The 19,927-nt window shown below is 45.2% G+C and overlaps 1 protein-coding gene across 2 annotated transcripts in view; it reads right to left on the reverse strand.

Annotated features, from left to right (window-relative positions):
* Nucleotides 1-1,786: 1,786 nt before the first annotated feature.
* Nucleotides 1,787-19,927, reverse strand: part of ror2 (receptor tyrosine kinase-like orphan receptor 2) — a 143,589-nt gene continuing 125,448 nt past the window's right edge. The window contains exons 5-9 of one of the 2 annotated variants that reach the window (XM_055875534.1): nucleotides 11,210-11,331; nucleotides 8,251-8,565; nucleotides 7,589-7,834; nucleotides 6,606-6,811; nucleotides 1,787-4,631 (exon numbers count right to left, since the gene is read on the reverse strand). In XM_055875534.1, coding sequence (XP_055731509.1) covers nucleotides 3,162-4,631; nucleotides 6,606-6,811; nucleotides 7,589-7,834; nucleotides 8,251-8,565; nucleotides 11,210-11,331 — 2,359 coding nt within the window. In that variant the 3' untranslated portion in view covers nucleotides 1,787-3,161. Of the gene's footprint in view, nucleotides 4,632-6,605; nucleotides 6,812-7,588; nucleotides 7,847-8,250; nucleotides 8,566-11,209; nucleotides 11,332-19,927 lie in introns of both variants that reach the window. The other variant, XM_055875533.1, reaches the window with a different exon arrangement.

Consider the following 19,927-nt stretch of genomic DNA (forward strand, 5'->3'; position numbering starts at 1 on the left):
AGCTGGGGGTAATGGGATGGAGAGCTGGGGGTAATGGGATGGGGAGCTGGGGGTAATGGGATGGGGAGCTGGGGGTAACGGGATGGGGAGCTGGGGGTAACGGGATGGGGAGCTGGGGGTAACGGGATGGGGAGCTGGGGGTAATGGGAAGGGGAGCTAGGGTTAGACATCCCAGACATCAAGAGTCCTCAGTGTGGTTGGAGCAGACATCAAGGGTCCTCAGTGTGGTTGGAGCAGACATCAAGAGGTCCTCAGTGTGGTTGGAGCAGACATCAAGAGTCCTCAGTGTGGTTGGAGCAGACATCAAGAGGTTCTCAGTGTGGTTAGAGCAGACATCAAGTGGTTGGAGCAGACATCAAGAGGTTCTCAGTGTGGTTGGAGCAGACATCAAGAGTCCTCAGTGTGGTTGGAGCAGACATCAAGGGTCCTCAGTGTGGTTGGAGCAGACATCAAGAGGTTCTCAGTGTGGTTGGAGCAGACATCAAGAGGTTCTCAGTGTGGTTGGAGCAGACATCAAGAGGTCCTCAGTGTGGTTGGAGCAGACATCAAGAGGTTCTCAGTGTGTTTGGAGCAGACATCAAGGGTCCTCAGTGTGGATGTCTGTCTGTTGACGTTTTGACCTAATTTCTTGTCTCGAACTCTACACCTTTACCTTTAGTGACCTGTACACCTTGACCTCTCGTGACCTCTACCCCAGACAGAGTGAGCGGTAGCAGAGGAACAACAAAGACCTGCATCTTCGTATCACAATCACACCTTTCTAATGGAACAGGGGGTAGTCTCTGAATATCTCTCACCCTTAATATGCACACATACATATTCAGGTGCAAGTAACCTACACACACACCTAGCCTGTGCAGGTGTGTGATAGTCAATCATTACCCGTGTTTGTCAACAGCTCTGCAGTGTTACAGCTAGTTTGGTCTGGTTTGGTTAAGTGTCCTCAACTGCCCTGGGACCAGTTTAAAGGGCTCTGGTCCAAAGAAGTGCACTATATATGGAATAGGGTACCATCTTGGATGCACCCTAGGAGTTTGGAGGATCAAGTGTACATCTATATTGTAATACCACAAACTTGCGCCTAGTTTTATACAGATTTTCTTCATTTTAGGCTCAAAAGAAAGTGCCACAGGCCGCTCAGTGTTTGGTATGTGTTTTTGTGTGTTTTTGGCACGTCTGTAACCCTAATGTCACAATGCATACTACCTAATTAGGCCAGTTAGGAAACGTAAGAATGACTACATTACCCATAATGCTCTGTATATCGGCTTCCATAGATCTATGTGACATCATGAAAATCCATCATAAGTCTTTTGGTACAAACCTCACAATGACCAAGGGAACTATGGCTCTGCAAAACAGGTGTTGGAGGTAATGACCAAGAAAGGGAACTATAATGAATCAAATAAGCACTAGGCCTAAAACCTAGGCAACAAACATGAGTGGGTAGGTTTGTCAACCTACACTGGACAAATAACCTATATCATCACTCTGTTTGAATTCTGTCTCTCTTTGATTCTGTGTCTGTGTTTCTCTGAGCGCATGTCTCTCACTCTCTTTCTTAGATGTCCTTGTCTACAGAGCAGGAGAAACCCATATGTAACAATGTTTACCTAATTCACTGTACCTACTACCTATGTAACTAATCATTCTCTGGGTGGACAGCATCTGACCAAATTACACAATATTTTAGTTCTGGGTTAACCAAGATTACTATGTAACTAAACATGTATTGGGTACTTATTGTAAAGTGTGGGCTTTAATAAAGAGAGGAACAAGGCTGATGTCTTTATAATGTATCACTTTATTGGATACTCCATGTGGCTGGATGTATACAATATATGGTTAAAATTTGTTATTACACCTTTGGGAAAAAAAAAAGAAAGCAAATATCTGGTTGCAATGACATTTAAGTATTAACCTCAGACTAAACACTTTTTGCCCAACAACGCATGATAAAAAAAAAAGGTGTTTAAAAAAAAATTATAATTACAAATCTGTAAAACAGGGTATCAAAGTTGAAGTTGAGCAACGTGTAACATACAAGCCCATACGAAGGAGAATATGAGCATAAGGCTCATACGTAATAAGGCTAAACATAAACAATTCCCACGCTAATATACTTATCATGTACAGTTCTTTCTTGTCTTATCACATGAAGATGTATGTTGAGTAGTGACACATCCATGTTTAGTGACAGTGAGCAATATCAATCTACTGAGTATAACAATTATTTGCTAAAGTTTTATTCCAAAATACTGTATCTAAGGAAGGTTTAATAAGGCAATTCTGCCACTTTTCAACCTCATATTCATTATATCCAGCATCATACCAGTATCTACATACTGTATGCATTTCTATGATCTGTGGTCCTAACAAATGCTTCTCTGGTATGGATTAAATGGTATGGTATGGTATGGATTAAAAGTACGATTGTTTGATTAAAAGGAAGACGGCGATTTTCAAAATCGGCAACGAGTTTCTAAAAATCACTTTTTTAAACATTGGAACTTTTGATGATGTCATGTGCCATTTTCACATATATAGACATATGAAGATAATGAAAAGGGAGGTTGAAAAGTGGTGGAAATGCCCTGTAAACTCCCAATCATTTTTCTCATCCATTCATCATACATTCTGCCAAATTGACACACTCCTATCTCACGTAAAACCACAGTAAAATCGTCTCTGGAGTAGGCCTACTACTATACAATTGAACATTTTGAAAACATTAACACAATGCAACTTCAGGAATCCTTTGTCGAAAAGAAAATACTTCATGTTGCACAGAAACAGTAAGAACCTAAATTCTTCTGAATGGCTTTGCAACAAAGTGAGAACACTGTCCATGCGGGTCGCACCTGCAGCCCAAATGGTGAAAATGGTTCTCTTCATTGACGTTTTCTGTCGAGCGGCTTTCAGGGTTCAGGGTTCGTTTTATGACACTTCGCTAAAGGGGTCCTGCAGGGAAGAACCTGAGACACTGATATCATGCGGATGCACCAGTGACAACTAAACAACCCATAAATAACATTCAGTCACTGTTTTTCCAATGCGTTCCCTTCACTTATTCATGGCGCTCAATCGAAACTCAAACAAACTAAGTTCACAGAGCGTTTTAGCTCTAGTTTGTTCCCCAGTCCTCCAGACTTTCGGTCCCCCTATGCCTCAGAGTGCATCTCCATGTCGTCAGTTTGTGGCAGGTCATTATCACCCAGTAATTCAGTTTCGGGGACTGTTGTGTCCTCCCCATGCCCCAGCCCATTCTGGGACGCACCGTCCGCCATGTCCTCCATGTTTGCCTTGGGGCTATCGCTGAGCAAGCCCGCCCGCTCCGTACCTGAGGCGTTGGAGGGCGCCGTGGTGACGTAACCCGTGGAGGTGGAGCCGCTGCCGCTGTGGTGCGATCCTGCCTTGGCCACCATCTGCGGCGGGTGGTGCGCCATCTGCTGGTGCGCCATTTGGTGCATGGACATCTGCATGGGGTAGAAGTTCTGCAGGTATGGGTACGCCGGCATGGGCTGGTAGCCATTGACCGGGATGTAGAGCTGCTGCGGGTGCTGCTGCAGCATGGGCCGGTGCATCTGGCCCTTCATGGGCATGAATTGGGGCTGGGGGAAGGGTGAGTTCTTCTTGGGGTTGGCGTAGCGCGCGGCATTGGTTGCACTCATGCTGACGTTACTGATGGGGCTGGTGCTCAGGGAGCTGGTCTGGGTGGTGTTGCTGGTGCCCGAGGTCTGAGCCGAGCTGTTGTAGTTGGACAGGCTCTCCCAGGTGCGCAGGCGTGTGTGGATGTCCTTAAAGCGTGGGCGGCGTGCCGGGAACTCGCTCCAGCACTCTAGCATGAGTGTGTAGATCCAGGCGGGACAGTCATCGGGACAGGCCAGCACCTGACGGTTGCGCACCATCTCGATCACGTCCTGGTTGGAGTAGCCGCAGTAGGGCTGCAGGCCGTAGCTGAAGATCTCCCACAGCACCACACCGTAGGACCAGATGTCCGAGTCGGTAGAAAACTTGCCGTACATGATTGCCTCCGGGGACATCCAGCGGATGGGGAAGGGGCTGGTGCCCATCAGCTTGTAGTAGTCGGCTGAGTAGACCTCCCGGAAGAGGCCCAGGTCCAGGATCTTGACGTTGAGCTTGTCGCAGACCAAGATGTTGCGGGCAGCCAGATCCTTGTGTACCACGTGGTGGCTGGACAGATACTCCATGCCGGCGGCCACCTGTGTCACCACGTGCAGGAAGTCGGCCTGCTCCAGCGTGGACTTCACCGTCTTGTCGTCGTCCGAGCTGCCCACGTCGGAGTGTGGCGAGCGCATGACCAGAAACTCGTGTAGATCGCCCAGGCCCGAGTAGCTGAAGATCATGCTGATGGGTTGCTCTTTAGTCACCACGCCCAGCAGGCACACGATGTTGGGGTGCTGGAGGCGCGAGCGCAACATGGCCTCGTGGCGGAACTCCTCGCGGAGAGTGCCCTCGTCCTTGTCCTTGACCGTCTTGATGGCCACCACCTGGGTCTGCTCGCCGGGCGCCGTGCCGTATAGGTGGCCCTTGTAGACCTTGCCGAAGCGGTCCTCGCCCAGCTCCTCCATGAAGCGCACCGCTGAGAGGTTGATCTCCCGCAGCTTCGCCTGGGTCACAAACGGAAAACAGAGAGAGAATCAGAGTTTAAACAAAACGGACACTGATTCATGCTGATGTTAAAATAACACATGCAATAACAGTTAAAAGTTTGGACACACCTACTCATTCAAGGGTTTTTCTTTGTTTTTAGTATTTTCTACATTGTAGAATAATAGTGAAGACATCAAAACTATGAAAGAAGACATGTAATCATGTAGTAACCAAAAGTGTTAAACAAATCAAAATATATTTAACATTTTTGATTCTTCAAAGTAACCACCATTTGCCTTGATGACAGCTTTTCACACTCTTGGCATTCTCTCAACCAGCTTCATGAGGTAGTCACCTGGAATGCATTTCAATTAACAGGTGTGACTTGTTAAAAGTTAATTTGTGGAATATCTTTCCTTCTTAATGCGTTTGAGCCAATCAGTTGTGTTGTTACAAGGAAGGGGTGGTATACAGAAGATAGTCCTATTTGGTAAAAGACCAAGTCCATATTATGGCAAGAACAGCTCAAATAAGCAAAGAGAAATGACAGTCCATCACTACTTTAAGACATGACAGTCAGTCAAACCGGGACAAGTGCAGTCGCAAAAACTGATATGATGATATGAGGACCGCCACAGGAAAGGAAGACCCAGAGTTAATTCTGCTGCAAAGGATAAGGTCATTAGAGTTCACTAGCTAACCCATATGACAGTAGCTAGCCCATATGACGGCAGCTAGCCCATATGACACTAGTTACTCCCATACGACTGTACTTAACCCCATACGACTGTACTTAACCCCATACGACTGTACTTAACCCCATACGACTGTACTTAACCCCATACGACTGTAGCTAGCCAACCCCATTTGACAGTGGCTAGCCAACCCCATATGACAGTAGCTAGCCCATATGACAGTAGCTAGCCAACCCCATATGACAGTAGCTAGCCTAGCCCATATGACATTAGCTAGCCCATATGACATTAGCTAGCCCATATGACAGTAGCTAGCCAAGCCCATATGACAGTAGCTAGCCAACCCCATATGACAGTAGCTAGCCTAGCCCATATGACAGTAGCTAGCCAACCCCATATGACAGTAGCTAGCCAACCCCATATGACAGTAGCTAGCCAACCCCATATGACATTAGCTAGCCAACCCCATATGACATTAGCTAGCCAACCCCATATGACATTAGCTAGCCCATATGACATTAGCTAGCCCATATGACATTAGCTAGCCCATATGACAGTAGCTAGCCAACCCCATATGACAGTAGCTAGCCAACCCCATATGACAGTAGCTAGCCAACCCCATATGACAGTAGCTAGCCAACCCCATATGACAGTAGCTAGCCAACCCCATATGACAGTAGCTAGCCAACCCCATATGACAGTAGCTAGCCCATATGATAGTAGCTAGCCCATATGACAGTAGCTAGCCAACCCCATATGACAGTAGCTAGCCAACCCCATATGACAGTAGCTAGCCAACCCCATATGACAGTAGCTAGCCAACCCCATATGACAGTAGCTAGCCAACCCCATATGACAGTAGCTAGCCAACCCCATATGACAGTAGCTAGCCAACCCCATATGACAGTAGCTAGCCAACCCCATATGACAGTAGCTAGCCAACCCCATATGACAGTAGCTAGCCAACCCCATATGACAGTAGCTAGCCAACCCCATATGACAGTAGCTAACCAACCCTATATGACAGTAGCTAACCAACCCCATTTGACAGTAGATAGCCCATATGACAGTAGCTAGCCAACCCCATATGACATTAGCTAGCCCATATGACATTAGCTAGCCCATTTGACAGTAGCTAGGCCATATGACAGTAGCTAGCCCATATGACAGTAGCTAGCCCATATGACAGTAGCTAGCCCATATGACAGTAGCTAGCCCATATGACAGTAGCTAGCCCATATGACAGCAGTTAGCATACATTACATTATTTAGCCCTTATGACTGTAGCTAGCCCACCTGGTGCTTGTGCTGGTTGAGCAGCGGCAGCTCCATGTCCTGGCTGGGCGAGGCAGTGAGCTGACGGCGAGGGGGCGTGTCAGTGGGCTCCTTCTGCTTGTTGCGGCACATGCAGACCAGGAAGAAAAGGCATGCGATGACCAGTGGGATGGCGATGCTGGGGATCAAGATGTACAGGATCTCCTTCTTCAGGTTCTCTGGCGGTGCTGGAGGTCAAAGGTCAAACAGGGTTTGACTGACACTGACAACTGACACTTGTTTGACTGACAACTGACACTCAGCAGTATAATGTCGCCACGAGCAGTACCACACACATTTAGGTGGTGAAAACGTTGAAAGACTTTGCTCTCACACAGTGTATCTGCACATGTACACAGGCACACTTCACGCTGCAATGTGGTAGCTATGGGACCAAAACAGAGGAGTTTAGTTGTTCGGAAATTGACCCGATATTGCGATTTACTTTGTTTAACGCTGACTCTACCTTGAACTGGGCTGAGTTAACTACTTTTGTGTTTTTATTGATTAAATGCAGATTTTCCAGATTCAGATTATTGGACTTAAAAGCACGTTCAATGGAGATTCTTCACTGAGCCTACATTTGAGTCCATTAAAGGTCTATTATGTGTGTACATATAATGCAATGCAGAAAAGTCCAAGTGTACTCATGTAAGAGGAATGGAATGGTATGTAGTAAAAGTAACACTATCATTATGCACTGGCATCACAAACAAACACATGACTTTTTTTTAATACTCATTCTAACATTTTCCACCAGACTGGGACTCTTAGATCTCACACCTTTTATGTGAAGTGGGGGAGGGGGGGGGGGGGGGGGATGCCAAATCGGTGACAAAATGCTAAAAAGACATGCTCAGCTCTTACTAAGTTTAGTAAATAAGTATTTGGGTGCTATAGCCCAGGAGTATTTTCCATGGAAATCAACGGCTAGCCATAAAATAACTCTGGGGTTCAGTACTCACTGCAAGGGCGGACGTCGCACAGGTCCACTCTGACCTGCTGGTCAAGGGTGAAGCACCAGGGACCCTCCATCTGGCCCCCGGGGTTACGGCAGAAGTTGTGGCCCCCTCGCAGCTCAGGATACTCCACGGGGGACAGGTGGTGGCTGTGGGGGTACTGGGCACTCCACGGCTGGCAGGGGTAGCCCGACTTGGAGACGCTCACCGTGCCCTTGTAGTTGGCTCCGCTGCCATTGTAGCAGCTGTGATCTGTTGGCGAATCTTTCACGAAGATTAAAAGTTAGTTTTGGATGACTTCATTTATGTTTTTACAATGTTTGAATTATAACTGCCAGGAAATCAAATAAGGAAGAAGAAGCAAGTTTGAAGTTGTGTTAAGTTTCTTCAAATGTAGTTCCCTCTACCTAAATGTGCCAAAGTAACAATTTCCAGAAATGCCACAAGAGGGCTCCCTAGATACACAATACAAACAACCATAGTTCCTTAACCTGATGATGTAATGAAATGTCATTCAAAAACGTGTAGATTACAAAATATAGGCGACAGCCTGTGTCCATGTCTATCCGTCTGTCCACCTCTGCCTGCATGTTTGTGTTCAGGTGTCCACCTACATGTCCCTGTCTTGTGTGTTCATGTCTATGTGTCTATGTCTATTGTCCACTTACATGTGCCTAGCTTGTCCAGGGGCACCCCGATCCTCATGCAGTTGGCAGCGTCGGGCGAGCCCGGGTGGGGCAGCAGGTGGCAGCTGGGCAGCTCCAGTTGCATCAGGATGAGAGGGTTGGAGCGGGCGATGGTGTACTCAGTGTGACACAACTCGTTCTCTAGTGCCTCGCACTCGTCACGGCACAGCTGGCGGCGCCGCGGGCCCCGAGCCCCCTCGTCGCACAGCGGGAACACGTAGTGACAGAAGGAGGGGATGGCGAACTTGGAGCACTGGTCCGAGAGCTGCGTGGACGTGCCGATCATGGTGAACGCGGCTGTGGGGGGGAAGAGCAGGAGTAGTGAGTCATTATATTATAGAGACTTGAGTTCAACAGACTTGAGTTCAATCATGTGCCCACTGTCCATGTAAATCTTATTCATTATGACCTAAAAAGGCAGAACTGACTAGATCAGCACTGCTACTCTGAGACATTTGAATGAATATGGGCCCTGGTCAAACTACCCCTTGAATTCACAAGAATACATGATGGGGATGAGTTTGGCCAAATTTAGAGATGCCATTCTAAGAGTATATTCTGATTCTAGTATTTAGCCTTTCATTAGGATCTCCACTGGCTGCAGCACATGCAGCAGCTACTCTTCCTGTGGTCCACTAGCTACAGCACATGCAGCAGCTACTCTTCCTGTGGTCCACTAGCTACAGCACATGAAGCAGCTACTCTTCCTGGGGTCCACTAGCTACAGCACATGCAGCAGCTACTCTTCCTGGGGTCCACTAGCTACAGCACATGCAGCAGCTACTCTTCCTGTGGTCCACTAGCTACAGCACATGCAGCAGCTACTCTTCCTGGGGTCCACTAGCTACAGCACATGCAGCAGCTACTCTTCCTGGGGTCCACTAGCTACAGCACATGAAGCAGCTACTCTTCCTGGGGTCCACTAGCTACAGCACATGAAGCAGCTACTCTTCCTGGGGTCCACTAGCTACAGCACATGCAGCAGCTACTCTTCCTGGGGTCCACTAGCTACAGCACATGCAGCAGCTACTCTTCCTGGGGTCCACTAGCTGCAGCACATGAAGCAGCTACTCTTCCTGGGGTCCACTAGCTACAGCACATGCAGCAGCTACTCTTCCTGGGGTCCACTAGCTACAGCACATGCAGCAGCTACTCTTCCTGGGGTCCACTAGCTACAGCACATGAAGCAGCTACTCTTCCTGGAGTCCACTACTGTCTTTATATCAAATTTTGTATGCCATCAATACAAAGTAAGCAAAGTGAACGGGAAACTCTTCCTATAAGCCTTTTCTGTTTTGGGGGGTTAGTCTTCTACTTGAGGTAGACGGACACCAAGATATTATTACATAGAGGAGTGAAAGTAATGAAAGAAAATACCCTCATTTCCTGAGAGAACCCATGCCAAACAGAACAGGGCTACGTCCCAAAACGGCACCCCCTATTCCTCATGTACTGCACTACTTTTGACCAGAGCCCTATGGTCAAAAGTTGTGCACTATATAGGGAATAGGGTGCCATTTGTGATGCAGCCCGAGTTTGGGATAGAGGAATCATGGGGCAATATCTTCTGTGACGGAGTTATTGCTTCAAATGTATTTCATTTGAGAGGCTTAACGATAAGATTATACTTCTTAGTCATATTTTCTATGTCCTTATGGTATCTTAAACTCGAGTTAGGTAACTGTACTTGGCATCTGTTTTGTGTAAAGACCCGTGCATTCCGAAGGTTTAAAAAAAACAACAACCCCAGAACCCACAATTTTACAGATCTGATATGTACCACGATCTGCCAGGGCAATTTTCACCAGTCAGATTTGCTTGCCATACATACTTTAATAGCCTCCAGATCTATACACTACTCAAGTAAAAACAATCCTTTCCTTATGCATGCTACAAAACGACCCTTCATCTACACCACTTGGAAAACATGGAAACGTTCAAAACACACATCATGCCTGTGCGAAGGTGATTATGTGCTTGCATTTTTGTGTGCGGGTGTGAATAAGCAAGAGAGCGAGAGAAACAGACAGTGTTTAACTCCAGCAGAGCTTGTGACTGTATTTTGGCATACCTCCCCACGGGCAGCCCCGGGACGTGCCTCCCCACGGGCAGCCCCGGGACGTGCCTCCCCACGGGCAGCCCCGGGACGTGCCTCCCCACGGGCAGCCCCGGCACATAACTTCTTATGGGCAGCCCCAGGTCTAGGGTTGCAAAATTCCAGGAACTTTCAACAAATTCCCTGGTTTAAACCGAAATCTTGGTTGGAGGAATCCAGATTACCTTCTTATTCCCTCCTGATTCCGGGAATCCTCCAACTGGAATTTAGGAAAAACCAGGGAATTTATTGAAAGTTCCTGGAATTTTGCAACCATACCCAGGACATATGAGTCACAGTGAAAATAAAGAAGTGCTGTACGGTGGGTCAGAACATTATAATATAAATGGGCAGCAAATTGGCGAACAATAAATGATTGAGAGATAAATCCAAGGCACGCCACTACTAAACCGACCATGTAGACAAAGTAAAATCTTAATGAGTAGGGATAATTTTTATTCCAGTGTCCAATTTTCCAGTTCTAGGTGTTGAACTAAATATGGAACATTTACATTATGGCTAATAAATGCATGCATTATTGTCTAATAATGGACCAGCCTTGAAATGGAACTGAGCAACATTATGGATGTCATCAGGGTATTCTTGATCAATGCAATGATTTAAATCAAAATAAGATAACACAACATTGTATCTCTCTGGTAGTAATGGAGACAAAACACAGTGTACTGAATTCGCCCCTAGATGGAACTGATCTTGGTTCAGTTTTTAAGTTTCCCCCGCCAATAGTGAAGGTTAGCATTTGGGGAGGGGAAGCTGATCCTAGATCTGTACCTAGTGGGAACTTCCCCCCCAGAGCGTAACGGTGGTCGAGGGGTGTGATCTCACCTGTGATGCGGTTCTCACTCTCTCCCTGCATCTGCAGAGATTCCACGTAGATGCTGCGGTTGCCGATGAAGCGGGCACAAGCGATGCCCCGGTAGGGCTGGCAGAAGCCCTTCTCATGCGTCCTGTAGGAACACAGACAGACAATGAACCACAGGTTCACTCAATGTTTCCCCTACCGTTGTATAGGCGGGGTGGAGCAAGAGAGAGACACACACACAGGATACAGAGAGCCTGTTCAGCCAGATATCTCGGCTAGGCTACATGCTAACACTAGTATGCTACCGTATTACATGACAGCCTCTCCTGTTTACGCTGATGTACAGGTAGCCTGTGAGCTAACATAACAGCCTCTCCTGTTTACGCTGATGTACAGGTAGCCTGTGAGCTAACATAACAGCCTCTCCTGTTTACGCTGATGTACAGGTAGCCTGTGAGCTAACATAACAGCCTCTCCTGTTTAAGCTGATGTACAGGTAGCTTGTGAGCTAACATAACAGCCTCTCCTCCCAGCTAGCACAGTGGATCTGGGGCGATTTCGGCTGAGAGTCGGGGAACTAGGCTGAGAATCAGACTCGGCCGACGTCATGTGGCCCGAGACTTGGCCGCCTTCGGCAGTATTACTTATGGCTAGGATGCGGGGATTGAGCTCGGGCAGATTCTGGTGTGAGTTATCTGACCAAAATGTATTACTTGGGTCTCGGGCCGATTGGGGCTACTCTCTGGCAGATGATTACACGGGCTGCTTTATATAATTAACATTTCAGTATTTATTTATTTTTCCATATTTTTGTTTCTGTGATCAAAAAATACAATTAACATTGAAATGAAATTCTTTAAGAGTCCTGTTTAAGTTGTATTTTAGTATTTTGATACTTTATGGAAGGCAATTGATAAGCATTAAAAACTTTGTGGATGGAGCCTCCCGAGTGACGCAGTGATCTAAGACGCAAACTGTGTTGCCACAGATGCTGGTTCGAGACCCGTTCCGGCCGCAACTGGGAGACCCAAGAGGTGACCCACAATTGGCACAGCATCGTCCAAGTTAGAGGAGGGTTTGGCTGGCTGGGATGTCCTTGTCCCATCGCGTTGTGGCGACTCCTGTGGCTAACCAGGCGCATACCTGCTGACATGGTCAGCAGGGGTACAGTCGTGGCCAAAAGTTGAGAATTATACAAAAAGGGCTTCACAGGCAAGGATATTGCTGCCAGTAAGATTGCACCTAAATCAACCATTTATCGGATCATCAAGAACTTCAAGGAGAGTGGCCCAATTGTTGTGAAGAAGGCTTCAGGGTGCCCAAGAAAGTCCAGAAAGCGCCAGGACCGTCTCCTAAAGTTGATTCAGCTGCGGGATCGGTGCACCACCACTACAGAGCTTGCTCAGGAATGGCAGCAGGCAGGTGTGAGTGCATCTGCACGCACATTGAAGCGAAGACTTTTGGAGGATGGCCTGGTGTCAAGAAGGGCAACAAAGAAGCCACTTCTCTCCAGGAAAAACATCAGGGACAGATTGATATTGTGCAAAAGGTACAGGGATTGGACTGCTGAGGACTGGGGTAAAGTCATTTTCTCTGATGAATCCCCTTTCCGATTGTTTGGGACATCCGGGAAAAAGCTTGTCCGGAGAAGACAAGGTGAGTGCTACCATCAGTCCTGTGTCATGCCAAAAGTAAAGCATCCTGAGACCATTCATGTGTGGGGTTGCTTCTCAGCCAAGGTAGTGGGCTCACTCACAATTTTGCCTAAAAACACAGCCATGAATAAAGAATGGTACCAACACATCCTCCGAGAGCAACTTCTCCCAACCATCCTGAATGGGCTGCCATCAGTCAGGATGTGGCCCAGAAGTTAATTGACAGCATGCCAGGGTGGATTGCAGAGGTCTTGAAAAAGATGGGTCAACACTGCAAATATTGACTCTATGCATCAACTTCATGTAATTGTCAATGAAAGCCTTTGACACGTATGAAATGCTTGTAATTATACTTCAGTATTCCATAGTAACATCTGACAAAAATATCTAAAGACACTGAAGCAGCAAACTTTGTGCAAATGAATACTTTGTCATTCTCAAAACGTTTGGCCACAACTGTATGGTGTTTCCTCCGACACAAAACAATTTTTTGTGGATGGGTATAATTACTATTACTACTATTTATAATAGTAATATTTAAAATTACTCAAATTGGACAATTTGTATACGTTTATTTAAATTTGCATTGGCCCGCTTCTGGGGGGGTTCTAGTAAGATGCCGGCAAAGTCGGCTGAATTCCGGTAGACGGAAACGACCCGATGTACTTAGGCCGATTCTGGGCAGTCATTCATTTTGATTCCAGGCCGAGTCCAACACCCGATTCCGGGCCGATTCAAGCAGTTCCAGGGGGCCGCTTCTGGACCGATTTCTCATGGCTGTGTACGCTAATGTACAGGTAGCCTGTGAGCTAAACCAAAGGGGAAATCTAATGTAATCTTGCCTTGTTTTGAAACTTTTCTCTGAGAACATTAGCATTTTGTGTTTGCACTGGGCTTAAATCTGGTTTCAGATCAGTTAGCTAGCTGCTACAGACTTTAATCCCCAACACAAACAGGCAGTGGGTTCAGTGACAAAACCTGTATGTTACTGAAATGTGAGACTTACCTTAGGTTTGCACATGATCTAGAATGGGTAGGAAGGGTTGCATCCTTTTTCTGTATCCCTGAGAAGTTGTGTGTGTCTTTCTGTGCAAATGTCTCTTTTCAGTCACCGGTATATGAAAACACATTGAACTGAGTGTGTAAACTCATTATACAGACTGAAGGTAGGCATATGAGCACTTTGTATAATCTGGTAGGCTGTTTGATTCAGTGTCCTCTGTCTCTGTACAACCCTGTGTGGAGGAACCAGTGAGAGCTGGTCAAACGTTTAGCTTTTTGCCTTTCTCAGTGCAGGAGGTACATAAAGCCCTGAAATCCTTAGATCAGAGAAAGCCTGCAGGTCCTGATCTTCTGGATCCCTGCTTTTTAAAACTGGCAGCTGATTTTATAGCTGAACCACTTACACATCTGTTAAATCTAACCTTGGAATGTAATGAAATTCCAAGGATCTGGAAATCAGCATTTGTCCTACCACTTTTAAAAGAGGGAGATCCAACTCTTTAAAAAGAATTACAGGTCAATCTCAAAGCTGTCACCCTTGGCGAAAATACTTGAAACCCTTGTTAGTGAACAGGTAAAATAGTTTTTTTTATATATATACTAACTCTATTTTATCAATGTACCAATTGGGCTTCAGGAAGAAGCATAGCACGATTCTAGCAGCCATGATGTAACTGAAGGCTTGACAAAAAACAGCACTGTGTCTCACTTTTTATTGATCTCTCTAAGGCTTTTGATACAGTTGATCTTGCTATACTGAGGCAGAGATTGTCGAGCGAGGTCGCATGCAGTTGCATGGTTTGCTAACTATCTGTCTGATAGAACTCAGTGCACTCAATTTGATGGGCTCATGTCTGTTAAACTGTCTGTCTGTAATGGTGTGCCCCAGGGCTCTGTACTTGGTCCCATCTTATTCACTATTTATATAAATAATTCAGACACAAATTTGCAAAATGCACAACTTCACTTTTATGCTGATGATACTGTTATTTATTGTTGTGCCTCGTCTCTCACAAAAGCTTTCCAGAACTTGCAAACTGCTTTTTATACTGTTCAACATACCTTGTGTCAATTGAAGCTTATCCTCAATACTGACAAAACAAATGAATGGTGTTTTCTAAAGGAAGAAATAGACCTCTGAACCTTTCACCTATTACTACCTGTCAGGGCAAGGAGATTGATGCTGTTACCTCATATAGACATCTTGGAATTTTAATTGATGAAGGCCTCTCTTCTAAATTGCATGTTCCACAAATGTAAACTGAAGTTGGGATTTTATTTTAGGAATAAGGCCTGTTTTTCTATTGAAGCCAGGAGGCTAGTATCAGCTACATTTATGCCTTTACTAGACTATGGGGATATTTTATATATGAATGCTTCCGCTCAGTGTTTGAGATGAATTGACACCCTTTACCATGGGACACTGAGATTTATTTTAAACTGCAAAACCCTTATGCACCACTGCACTTTATATACCATGGTTGGCTGGTCTTCTCTAGTCATGCGTAGGCTCAGTCACTGGTATACTTTTATTTATAAAGCCATTTTGGGTTTACTACCATTTCTTGGGGGCATTTTGATTCTTCAGAAATGTGGTGGGTACTCTCTTCGTTCGCAGGACTTCATCCTGCAATCTGTTCCAAATGTCCGAACGGAATTTGGTAAAAGGGCTTTTATGTACTCTGCGCCATCGACTTGGAATGCATAAAAAAATTGTTTTAAAATGGAATAACAAATACATAATTTGAAGAACTAACATCAGTGTTAAACTGTAAATAAGACTTTAATCAAGAGAATACAGGTTAAATGTAAAAATAAAAATAAAGTTTAATGTTCTCTTACTTAGAAAATAGTCCTGATCATATAGGCCTAGACCTAGATCATTCCCAAAACAACTAACACATTGAACTCATACATTTTCAGTCATTTAAATTTTAAAGTCATGACTTTCTACACAATACCACAACAACAACAAAAAACTATCTGGGAGGTAAACACAAATAAATATTCAATAATTTTGCTGTTTCAAATGTAATCAAGGCATTAGAGCATAACTAGAGGCCACCAAAAGAGAGCTCCTTCGGCCCGGGTGTGCCTGGTTGGCTACTTTTTCTATTTGGCTGGCTACTCTATGTACTTGTAGAAAACACTGCTTTGGATGTGCTTGAATCATACTTCCTCACAACAGAGAGTGGGAGAGAGACGGGAAGAACATCGAATATTGCAAAGCTCCCAATCCTAAAACTCAGCTGCAGCTCACAGACCTCTCAGCTGACAGGCAGCCCCCATATGTATAGGGCGACGTTGCCCTTAGACACTGATCTTGGGTCAGCGTTGCATCTTTCCCACTAATGGTTAAGGTTAGGATTGGGGAGGGGAAACTGATCCTAGATCTGTACCAGGGAAAACTTCACCCAGAGCCAGCCCATATGGAAGCAGCAGGAGGAGGGAAGGGAAAAGAAAGCCGCAGCACTGGGAAGCAAAGCCACAATGACGTACGTCGACTCTCCAAGGGAGACTTCAGCATTCTAGAGTGTCCCGTGATCTGCCCTTTCCCCAGATTAAAGAAAAGTGGGATCCAAGCAAAGGAAAAGGCGTGGGTCAGTGGGGAGGTTTAAGGATTTCAACAACAGTACTGTGGGTTGGGAATCTTTGGATAAAATTCCCCTTATGTAAGACTCTTGTAGGTTACACAGTATGCCTACCTTCCTTTAGTAAGAGTATTGTTGATACACAGTAGGCTTACCTTCCCTTTTGAGTGCAATGCGTTTGCTTTCCCTAAAGGATCTTGGTGCACTAGTCAAATAAGAAGTTGAGGACATCCTTTTTTCCAAACCCAAGCAAGCAATCCAGAGAACCTGATACTGATCTCTTAACCCGTACCAACACAAACTGTCTGGAGAGCTAGCTCAAGGCTGCGGTTACTGCCCTTAACAACTGAATTCGGATCAGTTCTCTCTAACCCCAGTTGTGAGCTTAAGCAAGATTAACTAGAACAACACGGGTCCAAAGCCAGTTGTTAAAAATGTACAATAACCACACACAGCTCTTGATTACCAGATTCGTATTAGGGGAACATGCACACTTTCCAGCTAAGAGGTACATCTTTCCCTAGGCACAGATCTAGGACCAGTTCAATCCTAAAGATGAATCATAACCACAATCCATACAGGACATAAACTGATCTCAGTGTCAAGGGGGCAACTTCCTCCAACTCCGATTTAAAGGGATTTTGGCACTTAAAACCTTATTTTACTCAACCAGAGTCAGATGTCTCTGCGTGCAGTTTGAAGGAAGTTGAATGTAGCTTCTGGAACAATTGCTAACTAGCATTAGCGCAATGACTGGAAGTCTACAGGAACAGATAGCATGCTACTGACACCTAGATATAGATTAGAGAGACTGGTGAGATCTAGTCTAAGGAGATCTGGGGTCTAAGGCTGTGTTTGGGCTTGCCCTGTAATCAGTAGCAGACAAGCTGCCATCGTAAATCAATCTAGGTTATCTCAGGGAACACAAGTCAGAGAGTGCTCATGCCTGGTGTGCATCGTGTACCTCAGTGTGTTTAGTCTTCCTCAGATTACCTATAATCCTGTTCACGACGGTTATCGTTTACACCTCTGACTGAATCCTTTCCCCTGTGACCAAAAATATTGTGGTGTCGTCATCCGTGGTTGGCTTCAATTGCTCACAAAAAAAGCATCGGATACACGTGAAATTGTCGTGGATTTGAGAGGTTGAGAGCCAAATTTCAAAACGTCAAAACATAGAGCAAAAAGCAGCCAGCAGTCAATTGCCGTTACGCTTCAGAAAAAGGAAACTTGCTTGATTCATAAATAAAAAGGAGAACCTTTGTAGTTGTCGCTCAACAGAAGAGGGGAAATGCAGAAGTAGATGTGGTAGGTAATCTGGGGACATAATTGCATGTGGCGGGCCAACAAAGGCTACTTTGAAAACAGCCATGCCCCTGGGGACTTCGTCCAGACTTTGTTCAGCCGTATTGTAAACAAAAAAAAGGAGTTACTAGAACCAGACTGCTTGAGAGCACAATGCTGCTGTAAAAGTTTAAAGGTCACAAGCAACAGTGTTATGACATATTTTCTCCAATTCATGGGTTAAGTTTACAACAGCTTAGATAAATGGATCCTATTTTTCAGGGCGTTTGTGCGATTTGTGCTTTCTCTCTATTCAAACAAATGAGATGTGTGAATGGATACGGTGCAGAGGGTGGCACCTCTAGAAAAGGAATGTCTGCACCGTTCACTTCTCGTTTGCTTCAACGTCCTCCAGAGAGGCACATTGCTAGGAGAGCTGTCAATGCTTTAAGCCCTGCAGTCCTTCCAGCTTCAATATCCCATATGGTTACAATTTAACTCCAGTTTGGATCAACTGCGGGGGATTTTTGCCCAAAACGCACGTTTGAAGACTGAAGTTTAACAAGAATTACTGTAGGTTCGACTTCCTACTTTCTTACTTCCTTTTGGCCGACGAATGCGTGGTGAAGGTGAAAAATAAATACTTGCGTGAATAAAAGGGAGGACGGAAAACGTTTCCAACTGGACAGTCGAAACGCAGCTACGGGAGCTAGAGTGTGTTAAAATACTTGTGGGCACTGAGGGTCAGAACGAGAGAGAGGTCACTATAGTTTATAGCTACAGACTCATAGACAAAGGCGTCAAAACCGACAGAAAGAACTCCCTAAGGCTACTCTGGCATTGACATTGTTTATAGACTTATGGCATTGATTTACCTCCATGTTTTTACAAATGCAGCTCAAGCATTATTAGCACACATGCCACAAAAAAAGTATTAAAACTACATGCGTGTAGTGTACAATTGTGTGGTGTGTGGAAACTGAATTGGATATTTATGCACCGAAAAAATAAAAAGAATCATTAACTTCACTTAGCCCTCATTCACATCAGCTGGACTGAAAAACACAGGAATTGTATTTATAGAAAATAAAAAAAACGCCTTCATGTGGTGCGAGCAATTTCCAACAGCTTTTGATCTATGAGAGCATCTACTTCTGTAAAGCTGTGCCTTCCTTCTTGGCCTCAACCACCTATTATCCTTGTGACTGCACAAAATATATAGAGAGTCTGGAACCTTCCCTATATAGAAGGTTGTGGACAGTAAAATAACTCCATAGCAGCAAAGACGAGTTGCCGGATGCTTTTCGATGTGATTTACAAAAAAAGGGGGAGAGACTCAAGAAACAAATTTAAAATCGGCACGATCCGTTGGGATGTTTTGCTACGAAGGGAAACTTTTCCAACCCCCCCCCCTCCCGGGGGGTATTGGTATCATAACATTCAAGCTCCAAATAAACTCTTTGTACTGATTATCACAGGAAAAACAACATCATCTCCGCACCACAAAACACCATTCCAAACCTGCTCCGCTCCACATTGAGAGAAGTAGGTAACATAACAAGCACATAACATGCAAGCTCCAAATATGAAATTCCCTTTGCTGAAACCCAACGTTCAGAAATGCCGTTTGTTTGGGCATTTCACAGGGGGGAGCCAGCCTGAAGGTGTGTGGACAGGGGCGAAGGGGCGAGGGAGAGACAGAGGAGGGTTTGTGTGAGTCCAAGAGAGTGGAGAGAGGGGAAAGCAACCAGGTCAGGCCAGAGGGCCACAGAACACAGAGAACCTGTATAAGGGAAACATTCTACCTGATCAGCATTAAGCTCTGTACACACACACACACACACACACACGTGTAGAAACACAAACTGCACACACACACACACTCACACACAACCATTTTGCAAATTGCAACCTAACTAACACAAACCAGACCCCTTCACCAGAAATCGCAAACCTGGCTAAGAACGTTTTCAGAAACAGACAAGTTCTTTAGAAAGTACTTTTGGTTAGGTGAGACATTTGGTTTCTGTTTCAAGGTAAAATACATATTTTCCACTGTAAGTGAACTATTCATTTATACGTCCTATTCTAATTCACATCTATTGTAATAATCGACTCAATTCTATATCGCTAGGTTAAAAGGTCACTTTTTACGTTGGCAGCCAGATATTCTAAAAATAAATCAGTAGTAATTGTCAATCTGTGTATT

Source organism: Salvelinus fontinalis, chromosome 21, assembly GCF_029448725.1.
Source record: "Salvelinus fontinalis isolate EN_2023a chromosome 21, ASM2944872v1, whole genome shotgun sequence".
Taxonomy (NCBI): Eukaryota; Metazoa; Chordata; class Actinopteri; order Salmoniformes; family Salmonidae; genus Salvelinus; species Salvelinus fontinalis.